Raw genomic sequence first — 16,044 nt, 5'->3', positions numbered from 1 at the left:
CATGAAGCCATGTGTGCTTGTGTGAGATTCTGTTTCTGAGAGCAGCTGTGTTACCATTTTTGCTGGGTAAGAATTAATGTGTTGAAAAGATATGTGATTTTTGTTGTTGTTGTTTAAAATCAGGATGATGTATCAGCACTGAAGTTCGAAGTCAGAGCAACAGCCTCACCAGAAAAAAATGCGAAAGTTATTGAACTACACAAGGACAAGCAAGTAGCATATGTAAGAAATTTCTTACTGAATCCATGATAAAATTGTTAAACTAGAAAAAAAAACAGCAATGGTGGAATTCTGTACATATCTATATACAGAGAATGAACACAGCATTAATTATTTGAGAATTTAATTCATTTTTCTAGTTTGTTTTAGCATCATTTAGAAAGAAATAATAATACTAAACTTATTTTCCACTTTACAGGTCTATTTAGAAGGAGTGCACCACCAAAAGCCAAAATACCACGTTACTGTGCTAATTATTGGAATAGGCTTAATAGCTGGCGTTACCTTGTTTTTGCTTCTTTCATTTATATTATGGAAGGTAGGTTTTCAGTATTTCTCAGTTGCTCTCGAGTAAGGAATTCAAACTGTTGATGGATCTGTAGATCTGTTAATGCAGCTTTAAAAGATAAAACAGTATTTTAGTATGATCTGTCCTTTCTATAAAAACCTAAATACTCCCTCATTTTCCTTCATTTTAGCACAAAAAAAAAAACAGGAAGAGGTGATATCTATTGTTTGTAAATGATTCATATAATTTAATATCAAATGATTAGTTTTTGTGGGGTGGTGCTCCTTGACACATGATCCAAAATCATCAACAAAATAGTTTCTTGCCAGAGCAAAATGTTTTAAACTGATGCATAAATAGTAAAATATCCTATGCTAGTAAACAAAGAAAACTATGAAGGAAGCAGCTTCTCTAGCAAATAATTAAGAGCTTGCTGCCTTTACTTACATGCAGACTTTCTTCATTCATTGTTTTTCCTGGGAAGTATAGAAATGAAGCAAATTAAACTGGAACACCTTTTTACCATTTCACATTAAAAAAAAACGTAAAATAAAATTATATGGACAGTTCACAGTCCACTTTTTCTTACTCCTCACAGCAGGAGAGTATAACCCATCCCTGAATGTTAAAATTAAAAACAACTCCTTTTTAATTGATGAATAACAATTGATTACTTGGTAATGACAAAACAATGGCATATACCATCCATTTGAAAGCACAATATGCTTTTTATTTTAGTTCATGTTATACTGTTTATATTTGATAACAAAGATCTGCTGACATACACTAACAGATTCCAAAATTATGTATTTCAGATTGGCTTCTTCAAAAGGCAATACAAACCGGTCCCTCAGGACAAGAACAAAAGAGACAGCTGGAGTTTTACAAGTGGGAACAAAGACAACTAAGAGGGCAAATAAAAGCTCATTTTGAAATGAAGAATTAATTTTCAGGTTAAGTCACAGAAGAAACACCAATGAAATGAAAACAGGTCATGAGCTCACTTGCTCTTACAAAATACACTTTATTTTCTTGATCTGTATGGAAGACTACACCTTAATGTACAGTTATTTTTCTAATATGAAAATGATAAAACAGTTTCAGTTTTGAAGTCTTAATAATATTTGAAATACCATATATATCATCTCTGGTTTCAAACATCAGAACACTAAAGATAAAGGAAAGAATAATTAGTTACCAAAACGAAGAGTTCTTATAAAGTAAAGTTTGACCAATCTTAGAAAATTGGATCTCAATCATAATAGCATGAATTATTCTATTCATTTTTAAGTTTCAATAGTATTTTGTTTAGACATTCAAGAAGAAATCCCCCCTCATCTTGCTTTGACAATTTTACAAGGGTAAGGTAGCTTAAACCAATAGAAGGACCATAAGTAAGTAGAGTGCACAGATGTAGAAAACAGCTATCAGAAGCTCTCTTGGGCTTCTAAAAGTAACCCCTCATAAGCTTGACTTCACAGACACAGCTACAGTATTGCAGAGACTTAGACAGCCAGGCAAGTCAAAGGTGGATTTAGAGCAGGGAATTTTGTATGGTTACAGTACACAATCCTCTCAGCTGTAGAAAGAATAATGTATTGGACATCATAATTTGTAGCCATTTTCAATGAGGTACTTACAAAAATGACAGAATTAGTTGTCCTTTCCTTAATTATCAGCACCATGATGTTTTGGACTTCTGCAGTGAAATAGTTCTATCTGAGGTTTGTTTTTTATAAGCAAATATTTATTTTTATTTATTTGAAGATTTTCTATAATACTTAGCATAGTAGTGTTTAGTACTGTTATTCTTCCAGTATCTGAAAGAAAGACTTCACATGGTAGAGAAACATATGTACCCAAAACACTCCAAATGCCAACTGTACTGGGCCAAATGTTATCTTTCAATCCTCCACCTGAAAGCATTTAGTAAGTCATTTGGAGAGCTAGCTTAGGTTCTTGTGAAGTTTACAGATAAATACCATCCAAACCAGCATCCTCAGAAGCCACGCATTGGAAAGGCAAATGATGGAATAGAAACATGGTTCAAATCACTGCTCTGCTACTACAGAAAGTTTCTTCAGCTGGATAAGTTTGCACTGCCACCTAGCTTTGGTGAAATAAATAGTATAATCCAGGAAAAAAAAAAAGTGACTGCTCCCAGTTCAACTGGACAATGTACAATGTCATCAATAGCTGGATCTATTGCAACAGCAGTATGCAATATGGCCTTTCTTGCCTTGTCTTGATGAGTTTCTGAACTGCAAGGAGAAACAAACGTAACGTGTACGAACACTTTGAAGCTGCACCACCATATGGAAAATAGCCTCTAACTCAAAAGCAATACTTTGTGCCTTCAACAAGCAATTTTTCTAATGGAGTGTATTTGGTGCCATAAAAGCCAGATTGTCCACAGATTCTGAAGGTATTGGGGACCATTTTGGACTTTCCTTTCACTTGATTTGGTGCCAAACTTGTGGTTCTAAAGTATGCTAAAGTAACTTTTCTCTTTAAAACCTTCGGCACATTAAGGACAAATGAATGTTTATGTATTTAAAAAGAAAATCAAAATAAAGTGTGAAGAATTAAGTATTTTCTTGCAAGTCTATGAAACATATACAAAATGTTTATCCTCCGAATGGCTTTAGTGAATTTTTGCACTTTAACCAAAATATCTTTGAAGAGAAATTTGTTTGATATTACAGCGTATAAATATACCTCAAATACTGGAAAAAGCATTAAAATTCTTTTTAGTACAAACAATGCAAAGAAACAAAACTAAAGCATCTGTCTTTGAAATAGTTTACGTAAGTCAGTAAACGGGATAATGTTGCCTTGGAATGTTTTCTATTCAGATTTGATTATTAATGTGGAAATGTTGGATGCCTATTTTTAGCCTATAAAGCAAAAAAATCAATTAGCTGTTATAAACAAGATTGACAAAAAATGAATGTACACTGTCGTGAGGAAGGCAAGATTATAAAGTATCACTCAGTTTCACTTGAATAAAGAGAATCCCAACAAGTTAAGCACATGAATGCTGCTGTTGTTTTTTTTCAAAAATTTTGTTAATTTTCAATTATGTAATAAAAGCAGTTAAATCTACTGCATGTAGTTGGAATATTTTTCTCAGCTTTATGAAGTTTAGTTTGAATTGACACAAATATTAAAATATTTGATGCAATATAGTATCAATTATAGGAGCATAATTGGAGACTACTCACTGTGACTTGGAGAACAGGTATCAACTGAAATGGGAGGCTCCACCTGGATGTCATGAATGTCTTCTTCCCCATGAGGACAGCTTGGCTTTGGAGCAGGGGCTCAAAAAGATTGTGTCATCATCACCACCCTTGGAGGTTTTGAGACCAGACTAGATGAAAGCCCTGAATAACCAGGTCTATCTCATAGCTGGACCACTTGGAGCAGGAAGTTGGGCTAGAGCCCTGATGAGGTCTCATTCAATCTGAAGGATGCTGTGACCCTGCTCTGTAGTCACTAACTCCAGTGCAGAGAATAAAACTGTAGCAGCGAGGTTCCTGTAACAATTGCTTATGAAGCAAGCATTTTATTGTCCGATTGCAGACTTTACTGCCAGACACGTTTGTCCACAGGAACTGTATGAGATTTCCAACAAGTAACAGCTTGTTCTTACAACACAAGTAACCATCTGCAATACTTCAGGAACACCACATGTTCATCAAGCTTATCACCAGTAAAAATTTTTCACAGGACTTAAAATCAAGTAAAATACAGATCCCCTGTAAAGGCTTACACCCTGATTTAACAAAATCTTAAAAAACTGGATTTCACTTATGCTTAACTTCTTTCCAAAGAACTTCAAGCAACTTGTTACAGACATGAGATAGCACAGCTTTCACACCATTATGCATCAGCCTTTTTCTTAACAATTCACATACAAGTGAACACTTGCTTGTGAATATTTAACTATAATAATAATTTAAAATAAATAACCAAAATAATAAATAATAATAATAAATAATTGAAATAAATAACTACATGCATTACCCCTGTGGCCCTGCAGACAGACAAGCTCAACAGGCTGCTACTTTTCATCATCTCAAAGGAAAACAGTTTCCAGAAACAGTCTTAATTTGCATTCATCTCAAACAGTTGTAGTAAAGTTACCTAAAAATCACTTATAAAAATATTATAAAAAAAGTTATCCAAATAACTCAGTTATTTATCATAACTTTATTCTCAGCAACAAAAAAAACTATGCTTAATATCCCTCCAGTTCTCCAATATCTCCCTTCAGTATACATTAAACATTGTTAGATATTTATCTTGTACAAAGAGTAGTCCTTAAAATAACTTTCACCAAAGAAAAGCTGTGTAACTCATCAGCATATCATTTTTTCCTTTCTGTTTGACTAGAAAAAAACTTGAAAGCAAACATATTAAAGCAACATTAAAAGCAATACCTATCCCTGATCAAAAATCCACATTTTGACTGCATTTCTGTATTTCCACTCACTAGTTCTATTTGAACTGAGTAACCTGATAACATGAATAACAGCAGCCTTAAAAATACCTCATATTATATTTATTGTAGAAGCTTGAACAATTTTAAAGAGAAAAATCACAGTTTTCATCTATTTTGATGGACATTTTTAGAGCCCCAAATTTATAAAAGAGACCCATATAATTACTTTTCGTTTTTTCTTGTTAAGTCTAATAATGCTTCTTTAAATATATTTTGATATAAATATATATATATTAATTGATAAAAATTTAAAGCCAGAAATACTATAAACTTTTGCTACAACTGAGTTCAATGAGTTCAAAACTGAGACTTTAGAAAGACATTCATATGGATAAGAAAAGGGTTCTAATACAGAATGTGCAGTGTGTCCCTTCTATATGCAATTGCATGTTGCTTTGGAACTCTCCAGGTCATCAGTGTTCACTCCATAGAGATTAATAAGTTGAGGATGCACCCTGTGAAGTGAAGAAATCAAACTATCAATTTCATCAGCTCTTGCAATGGCTTTTTTTTTTCTTTTTGGAAAACAAGTATGCCTGAATTGCGATATGGAATAAAATCAGGTGAATTACATTTTGAGAGTTCCTACAAGGTAATCTCTAAAAGTGTATATTATTTTCTCAGTCATCCTATAATATGATCAGCCTTTTATTTTACAAAACGTTACCTCAACTGATCCTTCAACTGATCCTTTGTACACTGCAGAAAAATGAGGCGCCTGTTGTTTATTTCTACTGATAGTCCTATTTCCCCATGTATTAATATTCTTTTTTTGATCCTACATAGGGACACTATTCTCAAGCAGCACTATGTTTCCCACAGTTGAACAACTACATGTTTGCATTGAGGTTGCAAACAGGGCTTGCCAAGCAGCAATCCTCACACCCAAACAAGCTCCTCCCAGGACTCACCAACCTTTACCTACATCTGTTCCCCTCAAAGAAACAGAAGGGTAAAGCAACTTGCAGAAAGGGGAGGAGAGGAGCTGAAAGGTGCTGAACCACCAGAAAGGAGAGGTCTCGAGGGCATAACAAACCTTTCCAGAGATAGGCACAAAGCAATACGGCAGAGGTTCAGCACAGCGTTAATACTACTCTTACAGTATTTACAATACCCCATTTTGGTGTCATTTGTATTTAATATACATTTAAGTAAGATTACAGTACTGATCTATTATAGGTATACTGTCCATAGCATAATACTTCACCTTACCGAACATGAACTTCTGATGCTTCTTCCATTAAATCCCCATCTATATTCCAAGGGTAATTTCCTTCTGCAGAAGTGGCATTCAAATACGTATTTTCTTTGGCATCAAGCCCACTTTTACGTCTTGGTTGCAGTTTTACTTCTTGAACTGTGTAGGTCTCAACAAATGGAAAATTGAACTAAATCAAACACAAATATATGTCAAACAAAGATGAAACCTGTAGCTGACGGTTTAGCAACAAACTGGATTACTTGAAATTAAAAAGATTTATTTTTTGGGGGTGTGCACTTAAGTATATGAGAACACAGCTCTAGCTTTGACCACGAGGCATTATATATTCTGGCTAACATTTATGGATTAAAGTACTATTTTTATCCTAAATAATGCCTCGGGAAAAAAAAAAAAAAAAGTTCCATTCCTCTATCATACTTGCTCAATTTACAGGTGAGGTGGTATATTTTTCACATGCCAAAATGGCATATGCTTTCAGAGTACATGAAAGCAAAAGGAGATTTTTTCCTATCATCTGTTCATCGTTGCCAGTAAACCCAGTGGCCACTGAGGCCAGTCAGAATTCCAGTAAATGGTGATCTTTAAAGATCTAATCTCTAATTTCTAACTATAATCTCTAATTTCTAACTATAATTTTTAACCATAAAAGCAAAGAAAAGCAAAGCCACCTTCCCCAAAGACTGTAGCTATGGCATAACTGGAAAACATAATCTATTTCCTAAAGGCATCTGTTAGTGCTGTCACATGGAACTACTGCCAACTCTCCGCCAAACTCTCTGACTGCTGGATAGCTATCTAATCCAAACCTACCTGTAAAAGCGAGTTCATGTAATCCTGAAACTTTTGAGTGACTACAGGATATTTAGACTATACACAGGATATTTATGACTACAGTAAGGCACTGTATTTCAATGCTTCATTTTTTCTTCCAAAATAGGATGACCACAACTTTGAAGTACAGTTCTACAAACATGCATAACTACATGGAACGCATCTCTGCTAAAATTCATGTTCATAACTTGATGCTGCCAGCATAACATTCAGTGACACGCAGAAATTAAGGACTTCACCTATTTCTTACAGAGTTGCATGATGCCCTCCCAGTCTGCATTCTTGATGCCTGTACTACACAAGATATAAACACAGCATGTATTTCCTCTATTGTTCTGGAATTGCTTTACAGCCATAAAACAACGGGTACAACAAAAATACAATTTAAACCACAACAGATGGGCTGAAATAGGCTAATCGGTATTAGTCTAGTGATTTAAGAAAGAAAAAAAATCAGACAAAAAGGGGGCTAATGTATTCTGACAGGAAGCTAAGTCTCCTTATGAGGATGCTAACATTAACTCTTACAGCATGTCTATCTTCACGATTAACTGTTTCTTTTATAATCACCAAAGAGAAATCAACAGTACCTGGTTTTTTACACTGGCATATCTTTTCAGGTGTTTTATAAACTCAGTTCGAGAAGTATTTTGTACTACAATAAGAGCCATGCTTCCATTGTTCAACCTGAAAAGCAGACAGACTTAGTTCCCAGAAATAAATTAATTACTGGAAGTTTAATAGCCTCTTCAAAAGCCTAGGAGCAAGAGCAATTTCATAGAATAGTCATAATTAAAAATAAATACTTTTTTTTTTTCCAAAACAAAACAAAAAACATACCACTCTAGATCAATTAAAATGTTGTAACTGAGGTTATTTAGCATCTCTATATTTATAACACACACTGTAGTAATAAAATTGTATTTCCTTATCAATATGTACAATTTATTGAACATAATGCATATTATTTAAAAAAAATGCTTTCCTACTTAAAAGTGGAATTCTTAAAAATCACACATTTATCTTTACATTTTTCACTCAAACAAATAACAACAATCACCACAAATGTTGTGAGGCAGAGATATGCCAAGTAGCTGTTCCCTTGACACATGCAAGCACATTCCTGTTTTATGACCCAGTGCAGATGGACTCACTCATCTCCACCGTTAGCACTCAGGCTGCCCTAAGCAAGACGCTGTTCTCTGACTAGGATCTCTTAGAAATTCTCTGAAAAGTTCTATTTACATATTTCACATTGAACAGAATTAAAAAACTGGAAGGAATTTTGTGGAAAACAGTTGTTGTACACTAGAGGTTAATCAAGAAGAGACTGTAATGACAGTGGTCTCTTACTCAATGGTACGAGGTATCCAACTGCATTGATATTTAGCACCTTTGAGAATCTGAATCAATGAGCTACTATTATTTCACAGACTCTGCAATGCAACTGTACCTTGTCACAGAAGCTAACAACCTGAACCTCACCACACAACCATTCCTAAGTCTCACTGAAGTTACGGAAACAAAGCAACTTTTAACAAGCCTATCCGATGAACATGCCAATCACTGCTGAGACGATACTTCATATAACAATTATGTATTTTATATCTTCTGAATATATATATTTATTTATTCAGCTGGTACACTTGGTAAAAAGGCTAAGAACGTTTCCAGAAAAAAGTATTTCCAGCCTACTACTTCATATCTCCCCACTCACAGGCCCCTGACACCTTGACAACTACAACCGGAATGTTTTCAGACTGCAACACAGCTCCACCTAGAAAGATAATTTTTATATAACCATTCATCAAGCCACTCTGCATAGCACTAGTTTACTGACTTAGCAAACAGCAATGGTGGAATTGAAAAAGTCATCTCCTTAACATATTTGTTACCAGAAGAGACATAGCAGGTTACTAGGCAATGCATTCCCCTTTATGAACTTGTGTTTCCTGAGATGACTAAGAATTCTCATTAATTCTTTTGAAAGTCCAAACTGCAGTGAGGCATAACACACTGTGAGACACAAACATCCTACATGGCTCATATAGTTTAGACAGTTATTTATATTTCTGCAAATTTAAGGTAGTATAAGTAGAGTTCCATGCAGTAGTAAAAGCCTTCAAACGTCTTCACATGGCAAAAAGCTCTCAGGGAAAAAATAAGACAGTAAAGAAATCTAGCTGAGTTTAGCTGATGCTGCCATAACAGGTCTTGCATCTCCAATAATTTGTGCAACATTTGTCTCCTGCGTTGGAAAGCTTTCCAGTCAAAATATTATTCACTATGACGAATAATTTACCTGTCTGAAGCATCAACTCCTTCTACCCTACCAGCTGCCTGCACTCCTAAGATTATTTTTAAGAGTGTAAAAAAGGACTTCCTTATATATAAAAATAGAGGGATCCACTGAACAACTGTAGGAGAAAGACTCATTCAAACCTGCAATAATTGCATGGACTCATCATAAAATTCCCCATCACTGAGAAGAAGGTGCCAGAACAGATGGAAAGAGAAAGCAAAGCTTAAAAAGACTATTCAATTCAAGACTGTTCAAACCTATTCAGGAAAAGGATTTTCACCAAGAGGGTGGTCGGGCACTGGAACAGGGAAATGGTCATGTCACTTAGCCTGCTGGAGTTCAAGAAGCATTTGGACAAGGCTCTCAGACACATGGTCTGATTTTTGGGTGGTCCTTTGGGGACCTAGGAGTTGGACTTCATGATTCTTGTGGGTCCCTTCCAATTCAGATATTCTATGATTCTATGAATTCTTCTCAAAATTTTTCTACTGACTGTAACAGTAAATGCTGAACAAAGTTCCTAAGAGGGGATAACAACACAGCACTATCCTGAAGTATATGCACTTCTGTAGGACTCCTGTAGCACAGAAACCTTCCCAACAAGAACTTCATCAAAACAACTTGTTTCTGCATTGTTTTCAACAAATCAAATCCGACCAGATCAGCAAGTCATTTCGAAGAGAAATACCTGATCAGTTCCAAGGCATGTGTATTTTCACTTAAGATAATCAAATGTAAACAAACCACAATCATTTCATAGTCTTTTATGCATGGTTCTACATATGAAGTTTCTGAATATATAATGTATAAGAAAAGATTCTGAATTCTAATATGAGGGAGTGTGTTGCATTTCATGTATATGTATTTCATGTTTATGAAGTTCAAACTTGCTATTCTGCTTACAATCCACTGAAAACATCAGCTGCAAAGATTTATCACCTGATAGCTGTTTGATCACCACAAAGCATGCTCTCAACAATGAGCTGAAGGCAAAATGAATCAATGTCAACAACCAGATTACATACTCATTTGTTTTCCAAAACCCTACATGTAAAGCTGCATTTCCCAAGTTTGGCAAAATTAAGGCAGAATACAAGTGTGAATTTCAGTTCTTCTTGACAGCAGAAAGACTCATACTTCATTTTTTCCTGGCTGTAAAGCAAAAAATTAATGGCACCTTTATATTGGAAAAAGTAAAATAAAATCCAAGAATGAAGTTTCTACATATAGCCAGAACCTATGACAGATGACTGACTACTGCTTAAGTCGGACTTGCCAACTAATTTAATCACAGCAATTATCCACTCATTATTCTAGTTAGACTACTTGACCTTATTTGCCTGATCCAAAAACTGATTACAATTTCTGGGATTATCAAGTCTGCTGCAGTCCATGCTCCCTCCCCCATTCCAGAGGGTCTAGACTACCTAAACACACGCTTGTATTCTCAGAAAAGCCAAGGTCTTAAGGTAAGATGTCAGAATTTATAGACATGACTAATTCTCTAAACCTCTACTGACCTCGTATTAGGTGCCAAGCCTCTTGGTGCCATTGAACACAGACAAGGGATTGCCATAATGCTCACATTCAGGAAGTGACCCTGAATTTTGTGCCATTGATCCTTGCTACCTAAGTATAAGAGAGTAATTCTATATTAATTTAGTTTAACCAGCCACAGTTCATTTTTACATAATAATAAAAGATAAGGCTCACCTTTTTTTCTGTTTTTCTCTTTCTTCTTCCTAAAAGAGTGAAAACATGTAGGTAAAATAATTTAAAGTAAATTCAGAACATATATATAAACAATATTAGTTTCGGAAAAAAAAAAAAAAAAAAAAAAAAAAAAAAAAAAAAAAAAAGAAACAGATCTCAATAGAGGAAAGTATTAATGGAACTGAATAACAGAGGAATATTTAGTGAAAGACTGCTTGGCAATAAATCCTCTGTAGTCTCACAAACAGGGACCATTTCACAAAGTATGAAAGCACACGGTTGTCAAAATAGATCTTTTTTATTTTAAGATATTGTTTTACCTGATATACAAATTTGAACAAAAATGAGGATTTGTACTTTTTTTAATCTTCAAAGATGCACGTTTTTGTACATTTCATGTATGACTCAGTTTTACTTACCTGTCGTTTTCATGACAGTCTTCCTGTGGAATTTGTAGAGGTAGAAATGATAATTCACATTCCTCTGGCCTAGTAAAATAGTGACATTTATTGTTGGGTAATCCAATGTTCTGACTGCTACACAAACTTTTATTCAGTTAAAATGATTTTAAGATGTTGAATATAATGAATTTAGCATCTCTAATAGATAATAAGATAGCTAAACTACTGTTCTCTATATTTTACCACATTAATTATTGGATTTTCCTCAAGAAAATTAGAAATATTAGAAAAATATAACAACTTATGGTATACTTGAGATCTGCCAGTGTTTTGATAAAAGCAAAATCCTTCCGCTGATTGGAGGGCATCCAACGGTGCTTTTCAGCCAAAGCTAGAGTCCTTGCACCAAAACCAAACATAGCTGAGAACCCAAAACGCAAAAGCTTGCTTGGAGTACTGAAAGTACAGACATCTACTGGTTGAATATGACCTAAGATTTCACAGACAAAGATCAGAAATTACAAATAACATCTGTATTTTAACTGAATACAACTTACCATTTCCTATCCAGCTAATTTAACTGAAAGAACTCTAGACTCTTATCTCCTTAGGAAGTCAAGTTTTACTAATGAAAACTGAAATCAATTTAGATATTATCAAAACTGGAAAAGTACGCAATTCAGAGAACAATGTTCTGATGTTTCAAAATGTTAAAATTGTTATTGCAAAAGTCCAGCCAATTCATCAGGCTGAACATGGTCTGGCTTTCAATTACTCTACAACTTTTCAAAAATCATTATCAGAGGAAATGCAATGTTGCTACATAAACACATTTGAAACTTATATTTAAGAGTTCCTGAAACTCCTCTAGTACAATGTTTAATCATTACAAATATTTTGTGAAAAGGCTGCAAATGTTGGACAGGGCCTTGAGCATTCTGGTGTAGTGGAAGGTGTCCCTGCCCATGGCAGGGAGGTTGGAATTAGATGATCTTTAAGGTCCTTTCCAACCCGAACCATTCTATGATTCTATGAATTGTTTTTAAAGTTAGAGATTTTAGATATCTAATTCCGTTCAAGATGGGGTACATAGTTTTTTTTCTGCAGTAGAACCTGTGTGGTTTCCATTAGACTGAGTATCTGATTTTAAGAGACAGGTTCAGATTTTGCATGCAAATTCATGTATTGCTATCTAAACAACATAGCAAAGAGTTCCACTACTGCCTGCAAAAGTATGGAAAACATTCAGGCTGAAACTTCCTTCCCCATTGTTCTCTGTTTTTCATTTAAAAAAAAAAAAAAAAAAAAAAAAAAAAAAGTGCCCTAAAGAAAAAATGCTTTAGGAAGAATATTATCATCGCTCAACTAAGCATTTCATACTTTCTAAGTCCTGAAAACAAGGTTTCCACTGGCAACTTAGTTTTTCCTTTTAGCATAATTGCATTTTCACGTTTGAAAACCTATTTGTTGTGCAGACTGAATGGCAAGTAAGACAGTTTTTCTACTTAATAAAGCTCTCTTATGGAAACTATTCATTTTTAAAAGAAATGCACACAGAGCTAAATGATAATTTCTCAGAAATATGACAATACTTCCCTGAAAAGTCCAATCCTAATCACTTTGTCAAGCAGAAAGTATTGCATAGCTTCCTATTGTCAGCAGCAGGTACATTAAATTAAAGTTAGCAGATGAATATGCAACCAATCATTGCATAACATACAGAGTAACACAGTTCACACAATCAAGTCTGGAAAATGTTACTTTTTGCATTAAAAGAACATCAGCAATAGGACACAAATGCCAAAATCAGACATTATTCCATGGCAGATCTTTGTTATCAGAAGATGAGGTCCAGAACCATTGTTACTGAGCTATATGCAGAAAACTTTCCACATAGGTATACGGGTACTTTCTAATACCCTGTAAATTAGGATAAAGTCATTTGGGTTTAAAATTCTTACAATAGAGTTTACAGCGCTATAGTATAACACCATGTGCTTATTAAATACCTAGTTAAGGCAAACTTCTAAATGCTGCTTTCTTATTTAAAACCTGATAAAATGTATGTAAAAATATTTACCCATTACAATGTGCAGCGTTGCAGTCACTGCATGTTTAATTCCATAGAGAGTATGGGCCAAAATATTAGTAGTACCTGTAAATGTAAACACAAACTATTGTAAAAATAAGAAAGATATATTGAGGATGACAAGAAGCATATATTATAAATGCATTAAAAAAGAAAAAAAAAAAAAAAAAAAAAACAAACTCCCAATTATTTAGTCTTGGTAACAGCAAAAATGATAAATAGTACAAATTAAAAGTATAAAAATTTCCAGAGGTCTATAAAATCTGCTCTGAAAATTCTTTAATAAGTGCCATAAAAAAAACAAGGGAGGGGAGGGAAAGAGTTTAGTAAATATTGCTTTTTTAAATTTTAACCAATCCCCCTTTAAAAATGTCTCGTTTTATACCGAAGTGCAATACTGAGGAAGTATAATAGAAAGCAGATTATCTAACAGGATGCATTTGCAGAATGTTTTCCCAAGTTGGAAGAAGAATAGAATGCCCTGCCAGTGTAAAACAACAAGTTTCCCAGAAACAATAAATAAATAAATAAATAAAATCTACAAGATCTAGTCAAAGATAGCTAGATGTTTCTCCCCTTGCAGGCTACCTCTTAGGCTCTTAGGGGCACCCGTGAATATGGTTGATTATAGCGTGTCAATTTTACATATGAGAACAACACTAATGATTGAAAAACAGCTTTAACTTGGCCAAGTAGCAGAGCCACAGGATCCACTTTTGCACAAACAGAACACCAGGGCCTGCCGCCAAGCAGACAGGATAGAGTACTGAGTAAAGCATGAATAATTTGATAACACGTTAATTAAAACTACAAAAATTACAAATGAACAATTTAGAACCTAACATTCCATAAAGGATTGAGTTCACTTACGCAGATTTTCAAATCGTTTTCTTGTTGCTTGAATAATTTAATATGTTACAGCAGCAGTAGACAATTCTGGATGATAAATTTGCCTTAAATGTTATGGATGCATTTAAACTTTGTCAAAAGTAGGGGGGATGAGGAGAGAAAATCAAGGAAAGGGAAGAGACCATTACATTTCAAACAAGAGGCTGTCAATATTTAAATCAGCACTTTAAAAGTATTATGTACCAGACTGAAAATCTATGTCTCAAAACATCTTTGATGTCCCATTAGTGGTAGAAAACAACAGTAAATATGGAAACATTGATGTATGCAGTTACATAGCTGTAAAGGCATCTTGTTTTTGTTATGCAGCACTACATGCTTTGATTTCTTTTCCAGTGATTTGTAAAATAACTATGAATTTTATCTCAGTATCTCACAGGGTACCTGTTACTTCCCTCAGGTCACCTGAGTCTCTGAAAGCAATTCGGAGACTCATGGAAAGCCTTCACAACCTCAGAGAGAGAAGCTCTGACTGAGTGCCTCCAGGCTCCTGTTATGTAAAGGAAATAAGCGAGGTACATCTCTCAGGATAATAGACATAAAACATTCTTTGAAATTTACATCTTCAGTGGTACACGGAAGAAATCAGATTACATGCAGTTTGATTCTTTGAACAATTCAAACGGAAATGCAATTTAATTTACGTATTTCTCTGAATTTTACAGGTGACTATACCATTACATTTACTTCCCCTTTTCCTAATCTAAAAAAAAAAAAAAAAGAATTTAAATAAACCCAGCAAATTTGGCTTATGAAGTACTTTGAAAGATGGATAAACTCCAAAAGCTAAACACGAATCTTCACTTTTTTAGTCCAAAAGAAAATTTCTCTAAATACACTAGCAGGAAATGCAGTTTATTATGTATTTGTATGTTACTGAAGATCAGGATAGTAAAGATTAGACTTGGTATCTCTTAAACCTGGAATTCCTCATTTAAGGAAAAATAATTCATCAATATAGATGGCAGCAAGATAACAAATGGTCAGGGCTGAAATCAATACCAATCTTCATGCTGACTAATTAGAGCTAGATCACATTCCTACTTACCACAATAGCACAAGTAATTGCACCCTTCTCTTAAATCTGTGGAGCTCATTAACATTTGCAGAAGTAAACAAGACAAAACCCTGCCCTTTCCGACTCCCAAGAAAAAAGTCATGCCTGTGTTCAGAAATGTAAGTGCTGCATCCATATGAGCCCTTCCACAAGTTTCAGATCCAGGACCAGCACAGTAATATTGCAGTAGCAAGCACTACCACCTACTTCAGAAAAAAACTCTTAATAGACACCTAACAGCATCTTGACCTCAATGACAACTGAATTATGCATCTCATTACCTATGTCCTGTACAAACAGAATGCCACAAAGAAAGCTTATAAACAAGGCCATAACAATAAAAATTATCATTCAAAAAAAAAAAAAAAAAAAAAAAAAGAGAATACAAGCTTTCAAGCTTTGCTGACTTAAATGGTGAAATCATGACTTTAATACCATCATTCATCTTTCCAAGTCAACCATCTTTTTCCAACCTTTCCTGCCCTAGGTAAACTTGGAATATTAT

General features: G+C 34.4%; 2 protein-coding genes across 2 annotated transcripts in view; one reads left to right on the top strand and one right to left on the bottom strand.

Moving 5' to 3' along the window:
• The window catches only part of ITGA4 (integrin subunit alpha 4), a 29,859-nt gene extending 26,317 nt beyond the window's left edge, over window positions 1-3,542 (top strand). The window contains exons 24-26 of the mRNA XM_032190009.1: window positions 124-222; window positions 419-538; window positions 1,324-3,542. Of these exons, the coding sequence (XP_032045900.1) occupies window positions 124-222; window positions 419-538; window positions 1,324-1,416 (312 nt within the window). The 3' untranslated portion in view covers window positions 1,417-3,542. The remainder of the gene's footprint in view (window positions 1-123; window positions 223-418; window positions 539-1,323) is intronic.
• A 1,846-nt stretch (window positions 3,543-5,388) lies between these two features.
• CERKL (ceramide kinase like) overlaps window positions 5,389-16,044 on the bottom strand; it is a 53,150-nt gene continuing 42,494 nt past the window's right edge. Inside the window, exons 6-13 of the mRNA XM_032190506.1 lie at window positions 13,565-13,639; window positions 11,797-11,974; window positions 11,503-11,571; window positions 11,084-11,112; window positions 10,891-10,999; window positions 7,659-7,755; window positions 6,228-6,403; window positions 5,389-5,470 (exon numbers count right to left, since the gene is read on the bottom strand). Of these exons, the coding sequence (XP_032046397.1) occupies window positions 5,389-5,470; window positions 6,228-6,403; window positions 7,659-7,755; window positions 10,891-10,999; window positions 11,084-11,112; window positions 11,503-11,571; window positions 11,797-11,974; window positions 13,565-13,639 (815 nt within the window). The remainder of the gene's footprint in view (window positions 5,471-6,227; window positions 6,404-7,658; window positions 7,756-10,890; window positions 11,000-11,083; window positions 11,113-11,502; window positions 11,572-11,796; window positions 11,975-13,564; window positions 13,640-16,044) is intronic.

Source organism: Aythya fuligula, chromosome 6 (assembly GCF_009819795.1).
Source record: "Aythya fuligula isolate bAytFul2 chromosome 6, bAytFul2.pri, whole genome shotgun sequence".
In the NCBI taxonomy this organism is placed as follows: Eukaryota; Metazoa; Chordata; class Aves; order Anseriformes; family Anatidae; genus Aythya; species Aythya fuligula.
The sequence above is the reverse complement of the archived record's forward strand: the minus strand, read 5'-3'. Positions and strand labels throughout refer to the sequence as shown.